The 16,260-nt window shown below is 43.8% G+C and overlaps 1 protein-coding gene across 1 annotated transcript in view; it reads left to right on the top strand.

Moving 5' to 3' along the window:
* The window catches only part of LOC134154728 (transmembrane protein 209-like), a 39,339-nt gene extending 24,823 nt beyond the window's left edge, over positions 1 to 14,516 (top strand). The window contains exons 6-21 of the mRNA XM_062601406.1: positions 1,279 to 1,333; positions 2,043 to 2,094; positions 3,059 to 3,185; positions 3,302 to 3,360; positions 4,007 to 4,138; positions 4,962 to 5,200; positions 5,612 to 5,813; positions 6,286 to 6,461; positions 7,416 to 7,487; positions 8,626 to 8,722; positions 10,011 to 10,136; positions 10,570 to 10,667; positions 12,664 to 12,778; positions 12,879 to 12,976; positions 13,797 to 13,870; positions 14,462 to 14,516. Coding sequence (XP_062457390.1) covers positions 1,279 to 1,333; positions 2,043 to 2,094; positions 3,059 to 3,185; positions 3,302 to 3,360; positions 4,007 to 4,138; positions 4,962 to 5,200; positions 5,612 to 5,813; positions 6,286 to 6,461; positions 7,416 to 7,487; positions 8,626 to 8,722; positions 10,011 to 10,136; positions 10,570 to 10,667; positions 12,664 to 12,778; positions 12,879 to 12,976; positions 13,797 to 13,870; positions 14,462 to 14,516 — 1,777 coding nt within the window. The remainder of the gene's footprint in view (positions 1 to 1,278; positions 1,334 to 2,042; positions 2,095 to 3,058; positions 3,186 to 3,301; positions 3,361 to 4,006; positions 4,139 to 4,961; positions 5,201 to 5,611; positions 5,814 to 6,285; positions 6,462 to 7,415; positions 7,488 to 8,625; positions 8,723 to 10,010; positions 10,137 to 10,569; positions 10,668 to 12,663; positions 12,779 to 12,878; positions 12,977 to 13,796; positions 13,871 to 14,461) is intronic.
* Positions 14,517 to 16,260: the final 1,744 nt, after the last annotated feature.

Below are 16,260 nucleotides of genomic sequence, written 5' to 3'. Positions count from 1 at the left end.
AGGCTTGGTGCCAGCAGCGTCCATGGCCACCTGGGCTGTAGCACCTGGGAACTAGTGGAGTTGCAGAGACCGAGGGCAGGTAGGAAGGAGGGCAGCAGAGCCCAGAGGCTGGCCTTGAGGCGAGCAGGCTTCCCCTTCTGCAGAGACCTGCTAGGGGGACGCCAGGGGAGGCAGCTCAGAAGGGCAAAGGAGCTCAGGAAAGCTGGCAGGCCTTTAAGCTGCTGAAGGAGAGCCTCCTCCAAGTGCCACACTGCTCCACCTTGACACTCTAGCAAGCCCAAGTCAGGGCAAAGCCTACGGCCCCTCACTAGCAATGGCGATTCTGGAGGACCAGGCTTCATCGTTCCATCTGGTACGTGCGCATCTGCAAATGCAGGAGCTTTGCTTGAGCGCCTGCTCAGGGAGACTTTCATCAGCACTTCATGAGCATTGAGTCCCCTTCTCTCTGCAGACTGACAAGCCTCGGTAAGGATCCGCACCTCAGACCAGCTTCTAGCCTCTTTGTCCTCCACACATTTTCCATTACCCCCACAGCAGGAGCTGCGAGAGAAAACGCCCATCACAGAATCATCGAAGGGTGAAGGTTGGAAGGGGCCTCTGGAGATCATCTCGTCCAACCCCCCCTGCTCAAGCAGGGTCACCTACAGCACACTGCACAGAGTGGCGAAGCGTTAGACACTGTGTTTATCGATAACTGTGCGGTCTAGGCTTGTAGTTAATCTCCTTTTTTAGGCTTTTTTACTTTCAGGTTGGTGCTTGGGATCTGAGGCAAAGGCAGGAAGGGTTTTGGAGCAGCTGAGGTTGTCCGTTGGCCCGCGCTCACAGAGCGGTCTGCTGTAACTCGTTGTGCTCCCTTTCTGCAGCCAGCGGTGCTTTTATTCCTCCCTGCTCCTCGTGGTGAGGTTTGCAGGCAGGAGCAACACATTTGGCCAGGCTCTGGCATGGGGCAGCCGGGTGGTGTGCCCGCACGCGGCCGTAGTGGGAGCCGAGCAGGGGAAGAGTACGGCCGGGTGTGGGCACGGCTGGTGGCGGCCAAGGCGGGCAGCAGGGTGCGGGGGGCATCGTGGCCGCCGCGCCGGGGCCACCATGGCGCCTGGTGCCACTTGCGGCCGGGTCGGGTGGGCGCCATCGGCCGGGGCGCCCGGGGCGGCTGCGCGAGCGTCACCCTGGCAACAGCGTCCCCCTGGCAACGGCGTCCGGCTGGGATCGGCGTTCCCCTGGCAACGGCATCCGGCTGGGATCGGCGTCCCCCTGGCAACGGCGTCCCCGCCCCCGCAGAACTGCCTCTAGTGATGTCACGGGTCTGCGCGACGAATCGTTGGAGGTGGCTGCGGTGAGGGCGGCTGCGGTGAGGGCGGTGGGCAGAGCCTGGGCCTGGGGCGGGGCCTGGGCACCCTCGGGGGCGGAGCGGAGCGGAGCGGCGGTGTCGCCGCCCTCCCGGGGCGCCTGCTCGTTGCGGGGCCGAGTCTGCTTGTGGTCGGCGGGGTTTGGCTGCGGGGGAGCCGGGGCGTGCGTGCTCAGGGCCTGTCAGCGAGGCCTGGAAGCGCGGCGGTCCGCTGGCAGGTGACAAGTGTCCGTGTGTGTCATGGTGTGTGCCAAAGTGGGGGGTGTGTGGGGAAAGGTCTAGGGTGGTGGGAGGTGGGAGAGGGCTGTGCGTGTGAAATCCTGTCATTTCAGTTAAACCGCGTGTTTTCTGAGGTAACTCTTGTATGTTTGTGTTCAGCGACGAAGTAGCTGAGAGGTTTTGAAGCCTGTGGCCGGGGGAGGCGTGGCAGTTTCCTGCGCTGATGGGAGGAGCAGGGAAAGTGGCCAGTGTTACTGCTGTTGTGTGCGGCATTTTGTGGCGTAAAGGCGGGGGGGTGTGCGGAGGGTCTGGAGACGGACACGGGCGGGGGTTTTCAGTAGGAAAGCTGCCGGGCTGTGCACGGGCGAACGTTGTTTTTCAAAAGCGGAGTCGTCTCCCCCGCCCCCCGCCCCCCAGCCGTTAACGGCATCTCCCCGGCAACGGCGTTCCCCCCCGCACCGCCCCCCCCCCCCCGCAGAACTGCTTCGGTGACGTCACGTCCGCGCGACCAATCGTTGGAGGCGGCTGCGGTGGGGGCGGCGGGCGGGGCCTGGGCCTGGGCCTGGGCCGCGGCGCCCTCGGGGGTGGAGCGGAGCGGAGCGGCGGTGTCGCTGGCAACTCAGGGCCTGGCAGCGAGGCCTGGGAGTGCGGCGGGCTGCCGGCGGGTGACAAGCGCGCCCGCGTATGTGTGTGTGTGTGTGTGTGTGTGGCATGGTGTGTGCTAGAGTGTGGTGTGTGTGGGAAGAGTTGTGCATGGTGGTAGGGTGTGGGCGGTGTAATTTTTCTTGGTAGGGAATAGCCTTATTTCAGTTAAAGTCTTTGTACTAGGAGGCTCGTGGTTTGTGTTTGTCGTCAGCGATGAAGTACCTGAGAAGTTTTAAAGCAGGTGGCTAGGGGAGGGGCATGATAGTTTCTTGTGATGAGAGGAGTAGAATATGTAGGAAGCGTTATTTCTGTTACATAGGGCATTTTATGGTGTAAAGGGGGGAGGGTGTGGGGAGGGTATAGAGCTGTCCTGAGCTGACAGAAGGAGATAGGTGGGTGTTTTCAGTAGGAAAACTGCCAGGTTGTGCAAGATGTTTTCTTGGTCTGTTTTCCTTGCTTGGAGAAGGCAGTGTTGCCTCAGCATTCCGAAAAATGCTGTTTCTCAAAAACGCTGTTGGAATCTGGCTCTCTTTTCTGTCCTCTGTACCTCAGTGGAGAAAATGGAAACTGTTTCACTGTGAAGAGGTGACAGTGCTTATGCAGTTTATAAGAGGAATATTGTTTTGCGATTTTTTTTTGTTTTTGTTTTTTGTTTTTTGTTTTTAAACCACTGAAGCTCATTCTTAACACTACACACGATTTGGTACCTCAATGTGAAGTCCTTTTATGTAATTTCTTTTTGCTTTTTTACTTTTTTAAAGGTCTTGTACAGAGTGAGAATCTAACTGTATATAAATTTTCAATCTTTAACTTTCTTTGTGTGCTTCCTGTTGCAGACAATGGCGGCAGAACAGATTTCTGCAGCTTCGCTCCTTGACAGGACTGTGAAGATTAGGAGGGAGGCTGAAGAGCGGAAAGTGGTCTGGGCCTGGGGCCTCCTTAATATGTCTGTTGGGGGGATGATATATACTGACATGTATGTTGATTGTTATATCTGACTCAACTAAGTAAAGCATTCTACTTTGTGTATGCTTAAATATTTCATAGAACCCAGTTACTGTTAAATTGATCACTTCTTCCTTTTCTTTTTAGGACTGGAAAACTTATAAGTTCCTATTACAACATCGCATCTTGGCCGCTCTGGTATATTGGTGAGTTGTCACAGCATGTGAATTAGTTTTAGGGAGGAGGGAAGGTTTCAGCCTTCATATTTCTTGCTGGGGAGAGCATTTTTAAGGTTTGGGGTTTGTTGTTGTTGTTTTTTAATAACCAAGCTTCATTTTGTTTTCCTTTATCCCTTTTGGTGCTGTTGGAATTTCATCATTTTAGTGACAAGTAAGAAAGAGTGTGAAGAACAGGTTTCCTACCTTAAATGTGTTTAATGTGTGCAATAAGGCTTTGGGGAATAGTTGAAATAGTAGCGCTGTGTTGTATTGTAGGGCTGCAGGACATTACCAAATAATCAAATTTGGTTTCAAATGAGTAGGCTCAAAAGTAATTGTATCTAATACTATTAGCGGATGAAAAGGAAGAAGAGTGAGAGCAATGTCAGGTAATGAGTGACAGAAGGTTTGGCAGAAGACAAACACAACTGAATTTCAGTATAGAAAGGAAATTTATCTCTAATGGTTCTTGCATAAAAAGAAGTTGTCTTACGTCCGTGCTCAGACTGGCAGTTATTGGTAGCCCTAACAATAAACTATTCTTGATTTGTGTATAAACTTGTTTTCTCAGATCATTTACTGTTACTCCTGTTTATGCTGTCTGGCATGATAAAAACCTTTGTGTTTGTTCTAGAGCTTGCGCTTGTGTCCCTGTTCAGTCTGAATGCCTTATTTGATTTTTGGATGTACTTCAAGTACACAATGGCACCAACTACCTTGGTCATGACTCGCAGACAGCAGATCCTTCTAGGGATGCAGAATGCAGGTAGGGGTTATAAATTATAAATACTTTTTTTAAAGATGGTGTCTTTCTCAAGCCCACGAATCTTTAGTGAAGTGAGTTCTCAGTTACCTCATCTGACAAGAGCATTAAAATGAACTAACTGCAGCCTATAAAAATTCAAAATAAAAGTGATAAATTGATGAGCAATTAAGGGGAGAAGTGGAGAGGAAACAACCAGTACAAAAGGAGAAAAGGAGAGTGGGCTGTTAAAGGGCAGTGAGAGAGACTTAAACTTTATGAAGCTGGACAAGGAATTTGTAACCTATAAATGGGATTGAGAACAAGGCAGAGTGTATAGGTTTGTATTTAAATTTGATATCCTACTGTCATCATACTGACTGAAGAGAGCCAAATTAGAAAGAGAGAAGAGACCTTAGTGTGCAGTCTGAAAATGACAGACTAGAGAGCAGTTGCTCTGAGGAGTGTAATATCTGGGTTTGCACAGGTAAATGAGACATTAGATGTGCTAAAGACACATGAAGCAGGCAGGTAGAGTAGCTGACCAAATAAGTTACATAATTGCCTCGGGCTATGCAAAGGTGCTTGGTAGAATTTAACTGAAATTTTAAATTGTAGAATTTGTATTGCATTATGATCACGTGTCTCAGTTTTCTGATTTTTATGTCTTTGGGGTTGACTGCTGAATCCTGTAGGGGTCAGACTAGAATAATCTTTTTAGTGTCATAGAATTTCCTTAAGGGAAGAGAGTTGTGTATGTGTGTTTTGCTGTGTATTTAAAGTGAGGAGGAGAGTTCTGGGCTGCTGCATGTACAGTGCTGATTGTGGTTTTTTTTGCTTATTGCAGCGGTACAAATAATTCCAGCACATGAGCTGGCAGCGAAGAAAGTCCCTTCTTCTACGCCTTCTCCTAGAGTCCAGGGTCAAACTGTGCTGAGTTACAGCCCATCCTGGCCCTTCAGGGCCAGTCCAAAATTTACTTCTGGTTGTATCTCAGGGTACAGCCCTCAGCGGCAGGCTCTGTCAAGCAACAGCGCTTCTTATAGCAGTGCTTTAACCTATTCACCAAGCAGCAGCTACAGTAAGGTAATGACCAAGGTGGCTTCAAGGGGAACGGTTTGGCTTTGCTTATCGTGTCCTTGTGTTGTGCTGTAAGCCATTGGAGGTGTGCGGCCGGCAGTGGAGGGTCCTGTGTGTGTGTTCGCTTTGTTTGCAAAGCAGATGAAATTTGTCTTGTCAGTATTCATCCTCTTTCCCTGGTGTTAATTTATTTGTTTTAGAGTAGCTAGTTCGTTTCAGAGCAAAGCAAAAATAAGAAACTAGAATGTAACTACAAAATAGCAAAAACCTTCCCCCAAACGAGAGCATATTTTATAGCAGCAATCAGCAGAGTAATCAATTCTTATGTTGAGTCGATCTATTCATTTAGTTTATAAAGTCAAAATGGAACTCTCACTTTCCTCGTGTGACGCAACTGTTCACTTTTGTTTCCCAAAGCTTTCCAGCTTCAGCTCTTCTACTGGTTCACCATATGCCTCAAGTGTTGGGCCAGTGGAAAGCACCGGGCTAAGGTCTCGTTGCCACTTTTCACCAATGCGGTATAATTCCCGTATGAGTCAAGATGATGAAATCACAGACCGCAAGTCACTGCAAAAGTACCTTCGAAGCGAAGAAGAGAAACAGCGTAGACTTCAATTGGGTACATAAATAACTTCATGTAGCCTGAAAAGCTTGGCAAGGGGGGGATGTTGGTTTTATTGATGAGGAGTGGATGAGAAAAGTTGGAAAAGATTCCTGCACAGAAAGAGAGCTGCTGAAGTACTAGTCTATATTATAGATATACTAATAATCTCTGTAGCATTTGTTGTGTATAGTAGACTATAATGAGTTGAAGGGCTTTATCACCTCGATGAGAGGGATATTTTGTGGAGAAGACAGTTTAGCTAAAGGTGGTGAATTACCGGCAGGCAGTTTTTGTCTGGGATAGGGACAGTGCCTTATTAATATAAAGATGAAATCAGTGTTTATGCAGACAGATTTTGGTGTATGTATTTATGATAATTCATGAGCACGTCTCTCCTGTCGAAGCCTTAATATAGTGACCTGTTGCCTGTAGTGTTGCTTCTGTGGTTACTTGGTGATAATTTTATGACTGTTCAATGTCATTTCAGCAAGTTCATGTTCCAGCTCTCCTTCCAGCAGCCCAACCTTTTGGAACTACAGCCGTTCCTTAGTAGAGCAAGCACAGGTGCTGAGAAAGTACCAGTATCAGGTGGCTTGCATGCCCCAAGCTCCATCAGCACACAAGGACGAAGCTCGTCTGAGCTCTCCACTGACTGCAGAAGAAGTAAGCTCAGCACCAAAGGAGCCAAGAGAGAAAAACAGGGCTCTAAAATATGTGGCTCCATCCAAATGTGAACTCCGTCAACGGTGCTAGAAAGGGAGAAATCCTATAGCATTTAACCATCTTCATACAGCTTGTAAGACTTTTTGCCACAAGGGGTATACATTTCAAATTCCGGACTGTAAAATTTTACAATTGTAAAATTGTAAAATGATTTCTACCTTGGTGAGCAAGGTACCTGTGTTTAGGTGGAAAAGTGACTCCTGAGAGAATTTCAGGTTTCATGCTTTGTGGTCTTTGTAATTAACTAATACTCACCGTGTGGGCCATGGTGGAAAGCTGGAAACTTCTGTTGGTTTGGCCAACTGTTCAGAATTATTTTATCTGAAGTTGTTTAATATTACTGTGTAATCTGAGAACAGACAGACTTTGAGTTCAACTCAAGAATGGTGGTTGTGGAACTTTTTTTTTACCATTTTGTCCTCTGGATAAAATAAACTTGTGACATAAAAATTGACTGGAAACTGACCTGTACCTAATGTAGTGAAATAGTTGAAGGTGTGTAAAACTGTTCTCCTTTACACTTGTGTCTGGAATAAGTCTGATTCAAAAGAATGTCATTAATGTAGCTTTTAATTAAATTTGATCTGTTTTCTTTATGTCGTACATTAACTTAGTCTACCCTGCAACTTGGACCAATTTTACCCTAACAGAGCAGGGAACGCAAAACTGTGTGTTTGGACTCACGGGAGATTTAGTGTACTGTGAAAAGAGAGTAGGAGAGTAGTATGGTAAGCTACTGTAGAATTCACATGATACAGCCATTAGATGAGAGTTCTGGAACAAATGCAATTTGCATTATGTGCTGTGGCTGCGGTCAGAAAACGTCGTAGGCCCTAAAAACTCTTTAGTATTCTGTTAGGTTGCTGTATGTAGGTAATAATGTTCTTTCCATAGGTTTGGGCAAGGGTGATTGTGAATCGACGACAGCTTGATTACCTGGATTCCTGGACCGCTAGGTTCAGAAGTGTAAGTCCGGTCCCTGTGAACTGCCTGTTCTTTCTATTAGAATAGGTACAGCAGAATGAAAAAGTACCTCAGTGCTCCATGTATACCTAAGGAAGTGAGAAGAATTACATATTTGAGTCTATTTGAGGATTAGGGTGGGCTTGGACATGGAGACTAAAACAGCATGCTTGTAACAAAGAAGTATTAAGACACATTTTCAACCTGAACTTTTGCACTTGCTGACCTAGGTGTTTTCTGTTCTGAAAACTTCACAGTTGTAAAGTTCACCCACCTTTGAATGAAGACACGTGCATCTTAACACACAGTGGATGTGAGAAGACTTGTTTTTTCTTTCTACAACCCAATTTTCTGAATTTTTTCTGTTTTTTTTTTTCTCCTGTATTTCAAACTCCTTCTGGACTCAAATAAAGCATGGGAAATGCCAGCCCATTGACTTTTTCCAACAGCCTTGAGGAGTGTAATAAGAAAACAAAAAGAAAATTTTGGTCTTAGGCAATTGCTTTAGCAGAGGAAATACAATCACATACTATGACAAAATAATTTGTAAGCCTAACTTTGAATTACCCCTTCAGTCAGCAACTATCACATATGTAGTTCTTCTAAGTAGTGGGACGAGTGAAAAGTAAAAGATTTCTATGAGATGTGGGATTATGACTGTTCTGTACCAGATTCCTAAGCATCTGTTCATAAACCTACAGGCAGCTTGGCTTCAGTTCCCAAATCGTGTCACATACAAGTGTCACATATTGTGTTTATCAGGCCCTTCATTTCCTGAAAGGGTTTTGAGAGGGAGTGGACCCATGAAAGTTTAAATTACCACTATGAGTGACGTGCAGTGCCTCCGAATACCCCTTTTCTCATTGTTCAGGAAAGCTTTATCAGTATCACTGCTGTCTGGAGATTTGTTTTCCCAAGTCCTCTATAGTGAATTTTTGGCATTTTAGAGGGTCTTTCTAGAGCCAATCACCCCTATCTAAATTGATGCTCTTAATTACTTTTCCTCATGGTTGACTTCAAAGTTCCTGTTGTTAAACTCCTTTGTGATTGTAACAGTGATGCTGACTAGAGAGTAAACTAACATTTTTGTCACATTCTTGTTGCTTCTAAGCTTTTTAATTTTTGCATTTCTCTTTCCTAGTGGATTAATGAGACTATTTTAGTGCCACTTGTACAAGAGATTGAGTCTGTGAGCAGTCAGCTGAGAAGAATGGGGTACCCAGAAATGCAGGTTGGAGGTATGATGATAGAGTAACTGGGGGGTTCCCTGTGGTGGTTGGTAGCAGGCCACCCCATAGCAGGGCACTGCATAGGTAGTATAGAAAACAAGTCTGCTAAGAATTACAGTTCCGTTTCCTGTTTGTATTGGTGTGATCTTTGCTTCATGTAATGCATTTTACTAAACTGGAAGGATTCTTCATAGGATTTCTGGAAATACTGATAAAGGCATGCTGATGCTGCAATAGCATAAAATTCTTAAGCCTCTTGTTTCCTCTGAATTCATTCCTGGAGAGTTAAAGGCTCAGATTAACATCCTTGTATCTTAAACTGTCAGAAAACTATCACACGTTGCAAGGATGGTTGCCTGTCAGCCCTCTCTGTCTACGTTAGTATGTGTCTTTCCAAACTTCCTTAAAATCAGCTACTTCCTGAAAAACCTATTGCTGTTACTTCCTTAAATTGTTACCTGCTATCTTGTCTGAAAGCAAACAGGCCACAAAAAGTTTTATGAAAACTTAGATGTGATACATTGTATCCAAATATTGTTTAAGAACTGAGAAGTCATCTTATGACTGTGATAATAATAAATCTATAGACCTAGGAAGTATTTATTTATTTATTTATTTTTACTTAAATTAATTCTGTTATCACGGGCGATTAATCGTTTGCATTTAAGATCTAAGATCATTTTAAGGTTAAGATACATTAAAGATTATTTAAGTACTAGGTGTAGCACTAAGTGGGGTTGGGGAGGATAATCTCAGGTGGATTTTGGAGAGCTATGGGCATTAGAAGAAAAGATCTTTTGGTTGGGGCAGTTTTTTTTTTTTTTTTTGGCCTGTTTGTAGTCTGTCCTCAAGATCTGCATCTGTTGTGGTGCCTGTGAAAAACTGATCACTTACTGACCTCATCTCTACCTTGCTGCTCTGCTGCTGCTCTTTAAAATGGATGTTACTTCTTCCCTTTTTCACACCATATGTTTCTGTTTTCTTATGGAATGCAAGCCCTTCAGATAAGGGTCTGTCGTCTTTTGCGACCGCACAGTGCTGCATAGCGTTTACGTTCTGTGGTTTAAGGGAGACAGCTAGTACTTCACTGGGATTGGAAACAAACATTTGGAGTATTGGATAAGCTGTTAACTTTGTATAAATCTTAGTAAATTATCTTAGTAAGTTACCTTAGTAAATAGTGAGACAAAAAAGCCAGTTCCTCCTTGTAACAGTGCATTTGTTAACGCCTTGTAAGGGAGGATGTTCAAATTTCTGTCGTGGATGCAGATGTCGTGCTGGCTCTTGTCGCATGCAGAAGCCAGCATCAGCAATCTGAAACAAGCAGCGCTTGTTAAAGCTCCAGTCATGCCAACTCTGTACGCTATAATGCAGTATTTGGATATTGCAGCGAACCAAGAGTATTTGGTTGAAAGGATCAAAGGTATGTGGTCTACCATACTGACTTTAAAACGTTTCCGTTAGCTGGGTCAAGCGTCGGTGGTGTCAGATACCCCGTCAATTAAGAGGTTTGAACTACAGTCACAGCAGGGAGAAGAGCTGCTTTTCAAGTAGCAGAGGTAGTTTTTGCAACTTCCTCTTTTCAGACCAATGTAATGATGTGGGACTTGGCATGGAAGTTTTTATTTCTTCTCTCAGTTTGGGGTGTGAAGTGTCCTATTTAATCCCTTCATTAATTACCAATAAAAATTACCTTGTAAACTCCACTCCCCTAACTTTATATCTTTATAAGCACTTCCTTAGTTTAATTTTTCCTATTTTGTGCACTGAAAATACATGCAGTGTTCTTGAAGCTAGTGTCAAATATATCCTTGCACCTTCAACCTCCAGTAGCTGAATAAATTTTGTTTTTTCAGAGCTTTCTCAGGGAGGATACATGAGCTCATTCCGATGGAACAGAGGAGGAGATTTCAAGGGCCGTAAGTGGGATGCTGACTTGCCCACTGACTGTGCTGTAAGTTTTCAAAGAAGGCTTAATATAACTTCCTAAAGTGTGTCTTTCAGGGTAGATTTTTGTGTGTGGTAGCAATTAAGTCTTTTGAGGAACATGGTCAAAATCCTGTTTGCCTCACGATCCTGATAATCCCATTGTAGTCAGTGAAATTATGCAAGGAAGAATGCAAATGGGATTGGACATTGTGCAGATCACAAAAATGCGATTTCATGTCTTAGTCTTAAGCCGGCCTCTTATTTAGACTCATCTGAGATGTCAGTCAGGTAACTGTTTTGGGAGCGACGTGACAAAAGGTTGCGGATTTGTTAGAGCAATATTCTTACCTTATTAAAAAAAAAATAAAAAATAAAAAAAGAAAAAAAGTCTGCTTTAACCAAACCTCATAATTTCTCATGCAAGATGAACCTTAAAATTTTCCTTTGCTGTAATGGTTAGAAGAACAAACGGATTAAGTGGCGTGTCTTGATGTTTATTTAATTCAGTAATATTTCTTGAGAGATCCACAGGGATTACATTATCTTACTTGAGAACAGACTTGTAGTCATGCTTAGCCAATTAATGCAAAAGGTCAGGAGAAAGCACTTCAGTGAATACAGTGACTTGAAAATTCAACTGAAATAGTTAAAAGAAAGGCCACAAGATAATCCAGGGAGTGGAGAACAAGCTTCACGTGTGACTCTTCAGTTGAACTCTGTATTTGAAAGGAGAGTTCAGGTGATTTGATTCCCTCTATAGATGTTCAGTTCCTGGGGAGAAGCAGAAAGAAGATTCATATGCAAGTTTTACAACCTTGCTGACAAAGATGGAACGAGATTGAACTGCTGGAAGCTAAAGCTGAGCAAAATCTGTCTTGAAATAAGATTTAATTTTCTAGTTGTGAAGATGACTAAATATTTGGGACTGACAAGCTGGGAAGCAGCTCTGGCTATCTTGGTAGACAGCAAGCTGAGCAGTTTGAAAGTATTAAAGACCGTAACACAGACCATCACACCCTGAATTCATTGTCTTTTAATGAAACCAGCTAAGAGAGATAGTACTGCACAATGTACTAAACTTGTAAAGATTCTGGGAAACAAGTTCTGATATAACAGATGAAATCAATATTGAACAGTTGTCTCGAAGCTTTGGCATTAACTTAAGACAATAAGTGCCAAATCAAGAGTTTTTAACGGTAATGTTAGTCTCATTGCATGCAACTTAAAGCAATAATTTCCGCTCGACCTCTTGAGGCTTTGGGCATTTAGCCCATAGAAATTCTTTCATCTGCCAAACAAATCCTATGTTGAACACAGGAGGTATCATACTACAGAGTAATTTGGTCACGTTGCACCCAAAGAATGTTGAGAACTCTACTGTAAGAGTTAAAACACAACATGCAGTACTGCGATTTTTCTCGCTGTTAGCTAAGAAGATACTTGTTCTAGGACTTTCTTCCAAAATGTTGAGAGCTGGTAAGATTCATGAGCAGTTCAAGTTTTTCCATCGATTTTGTTTTGCCATTTTTGACAAGAGAGGAGCAACTTGCTGGGTAAGTGTAGTGTTTGGAAAAGTTGTCATTAGATCGGATCGGCCTCTCTAAGCCAAATCTTTGCAGCTAGCGTAGAAACCATCATGAAATCAGATATCTTGTAGTTTGTCCTATACATGCTATTCAGATCTGTGACTTTGCAAATTCTGTGAGATGTGAAGATAGTTACTTGTATGTCAGGAGTTCAGTTCACATGCAGCACCTTTTTAACGTGTTGTGACTGAAAGGGTTTCATTTACAGGAAGAATAAACTTGTCTTGATGTCTGTGGCGTGCCCTGGACCATTGAATTCAGTGCTCTAAGTGTTAAGCTGCCTTGGGCTTCTAAACATGGTGGGATTAATTAAGTCCATGATGCAGCAACAGACTCTCAAATACCCTAACTAATATCTGAGATTATGGAAAGAAAGCTGCTGTACTGTCAGTCTTCTTAATGATGCTAAAATGAGATTTGTTTTTGTTTGCACAGATCCTTATGCACATATTCTGCACTTACCTCGATGCCAGACTGCCCCCTAGCCCCAAATACCCCGATGGCAAAACCTTCACTGCCCTACACTTTGTTCAAACACCAGATAAACCAGGTATTGGCATTCTTGGACTGCTTGTTTAGCTGCTGTTTCCTGCTTGGATCCCATCAGCGCTCTTAAAATCCCTATCTTATTTTAAAACTTTAATTCACAGACATTACAAATGAAAATGTATTTTGCATCTACCAAAGCAACATCAATCCACCCCACTATGAGCTGATCTACCACCGCCAGGTCTACAGTCTGCCCGAGGTATGATCGCGTTAGTTTTTTCTGCTGTCAGGAAACCTTGAGCAGACCTGATTGGTTTCTTTTTTGTTCTTCCTTTTCCTTTGGAACTAGCCACATCTATTGAATATGTAGGCTGGCTCAGTGCAGAAAGCAAATGTTACCACGATCTTTGACCATCGTGTGGTATTTAGTCTGCTGCTGAATGATAGCTTCAGTGCCTAACTTAGGTACATCAGTGCCCAGGCAGCAGCTTCCTCTTGTTGTTTATTTTCTGATGATTTATTCTAAAATCCTAATTTATGTAAGCTCTGAGGTGTGTTGCTATTCCTCATTGCCAACAAGACTGATGCTTGTCTGTAAGAGTTTTTGGAGGGAAACATCTAATCTCAATATCAAAATACTAGACTTTTCCTGTACATCTTGATTTTATTATTGAGCCCTGATTGTGACTTGATTTTCTGATTTCAGAGAAGTTCTCTTAAAAAGCATTTAAAAATATTTGAGGGTGATAATCCATCTAGAAAACAAGCTTGGTCTTTTTCTGGTGTTTGCCTAATTGAAAGATAAGAATTGAGGCAAAACCCCAGCAGTCTAAGCTATAATACCATTTCACGAGGTCTCTGTTATAGTTTCTTCTCATCTCAGATGATATAACAGGCCGACAGGGCGCGCACTGCAGTATATGTATCTTGCAAAAAGTTTTGAAGGAAAAATTGTGCTGCTCCACCTAAGATCAGGACAGGGGATGACAGTTGTTTTAAATAAGACATTCTAAGATATTAGTATGGTTGTTTGCATGTGATTTCATTTCCAAGTTTTTTTCTCTTCCTGTGGTATTCAGGGCAGAAACAACATGTTCCATACATTGCTTATGTTTCTGTACATCATAAAGACAAAAGAATCTGGGATGCTTGGGTAAGTGTCAAACGTTCTGTATCATTGCGCTGCGCACGAGATCTGAGCAGGAGCTTTCTGTTTTGAAATACCATAACTGAAGTTGCTATCATAGGACGATACTGATGGAATTAAAATGCTCTTCTCATTTTAAGTAATGGCAGCCTTTTTACAAAATCATGTCGGTTTTGTGTCCATGAGCGTGCAGGAAATGTTTTCTGCTTTTCTTTGGTCTTGTGCTGACTGAAAAATCCTGTGGAGTCCATGCTGCGGAACAGTGGCCTTGGCCAGACAACCAGGTTGCTACCTTCTTGCTAGAAGTACTGTGCTATTTATAAACAGGAGACAGACACTGCCATAGTGCTGTAATCTCTTGTTTTTGGCATAAGAAGAGGAGTTTCGAGTGCACAGTGAAAGCTGCACTGACATAAAAGCAATGTCCGGACTTTTTTGTTCTGAAAGAGCTGTCTTTAATTCGAGGTGAAACACGATACCTACATAAATGTTAAAATGCTGATGAGTGGGATTGGCAGTTTTTCTTGTAATGAAGATTTGTTTTAAATAGGAGCTTTAACTTACTTGTGTCTTATCGTTATAATGCTGTTTTTGCAGGCAAGTGAATTTTGGTGCATCAGGAGTCAACGTTCTAGGGGTGTTTGGAGAGTAACATCTCTAGCAGGACTGCAGCTCAGAAGAACGATCCTGCTTCTCCGACAAGACGAACTGAGCAACATCGTTTCACTTGTTGCCTTGAATATGGACTATGAAATGGGATAATTTAAACTCTGCTTTATGGACAGAGGGGAAATGTTTGTAATTTCTGTACAGTTTTGGGGAGGATACTCTGTAAAACGTTGTATTGTTTTTTACTGATGAAATGTATCTAAACAGGAACTCCAGGCAGGTCTTTTCTATTTGGCTCCTCACCTTAACAAATCGTATTTAAACCCCCCTTGCTATTTCTGTTGCATTTACTCTTCAAGCACTCTAAAGAGCTTAACTGCCCGCAGGGCTCAGCAATGAACCTGCGCTTGCCGCGTTTGAGGGTGGAATGCAGCAGCGCAGCTGGGACGTGTCTCCCACAGTTGTACCCAGCCGCTCGCTGGCGAGCAGTCCCTTGAAAAGACAGTTACTGCAACGCGGCCAACTGCCGGATTCACAAGATCCAAGAGATTCCAGGTGGGCATAACAGGTGCCAAGTTAGCGCTTACACTGATTTTTGGTTAATTTAATTAGATGCGATCTGAAAGGACGTTGTCTTTTATCCCTGCTCATTGGAATAATTGGATTTTGTGACCTCTCTGGATGCTTCAGGTGTCTCCACTGCAGATATAAGGGAAAGAGAAAACTTTTTGACTTGCTGGTTTCAGTAGGTGTTTATAAGATAGATTTAAACCAAAACAAAATAAGCATACCATTCAAATGTGACCATCTTACGAGACAGAAGATGTTGTGGGTGATTGAGTACGACTAGAACGTTACCCTGCTTTTGCTTTTTAATTTTTTAAAAATTCTTTTATTTCTCATGTTAGCTTTTCTGCTAGCAGCTCCTTACTTTTAGGGCCTTGCAGACTGGCCTGTGGCTTCAGCATCCCCACATGAAACCAGAGTGGATACACCTGCGTGGGCTCATCCCAGGAACTTCGGGGAACATCCTGAAGTTCCTGCTGCCTCACCAGAGCGTGCCCAGAAATGGCTTTTTTCTCTTTTTTTGCCCTGGGGGGCGAGCGGCCGCCACCTGGCCAGAGCCTCCGGTTTCTCGGGAACGAGTCAAGCTCTGGGGCCGCCGGCCAAGCTGCGGTTCCCGTTGCAGTGACGGTCTCAAAGCTCGGGCAGCAGTGGAACGTCCCCGCTGTGGAACGACGCCTGCGCGAGCGTCTCACCACGGCTGCACGAGCCGCCGTTCCCCTTCTGCGGAATTGGCTTTTGGGGGAAAACACTTGCCTTTGTTTCAAAGAGCGGGCCCCGCTTTTTAAGGGGGGGATCCATTGCAAATTCAGGCAAATCAAAAAGGGGGTTAGAAGTTGATGTGGTTTATTTTTTTAAACGGAGGGGTAAAACTGCGATACTGTTGTCCCAAAATCTGGGTTCTGTTAACCGGTGTGCAAGCAACCAATAGACACACAGGGTCGAGATATTTGTTCATTTCATTTCTGTGCAGAGATGGGGGCTAGGTGGTAGATCCACAAAGCTAACACACCTCCTCCCCCTCTCATTCTTGATTTACACACGCTTTCCAGGGAGTATTTTATACAAATCTTTCTATTGGTTACAGTTTCATTACCTCAGGTAATCGCTCTGCGCTTGCGCTTTCACATTCTTGTTAATTAGCACAGGAAGCGAAGAAGAGGCGGTAACATCATTATCATGTCATTTCCATCTCATTATTCATTTAGGAGTGTGAAGTTTAA

Source organism: Rhea pennata, unplaced genomic scaffold (genome assembly GCF_028389875.1).
Source record: "Rhea pennata isolate bPtePen1 unplaced genomic scaffold, bPtePen1.pri scaffold_33, whole genome shotgun sequence".
NCBI lineage: Eukaryota > Metazoa > Chordata > Aves > Rheiformes > Rheidae > Rhea > Rhea pennata.
The sequence above is the reverse complement of the archived record's forward strand: the minus strand, read 5'-3'. Positions and strand labels throughout refer to the sequence as shown.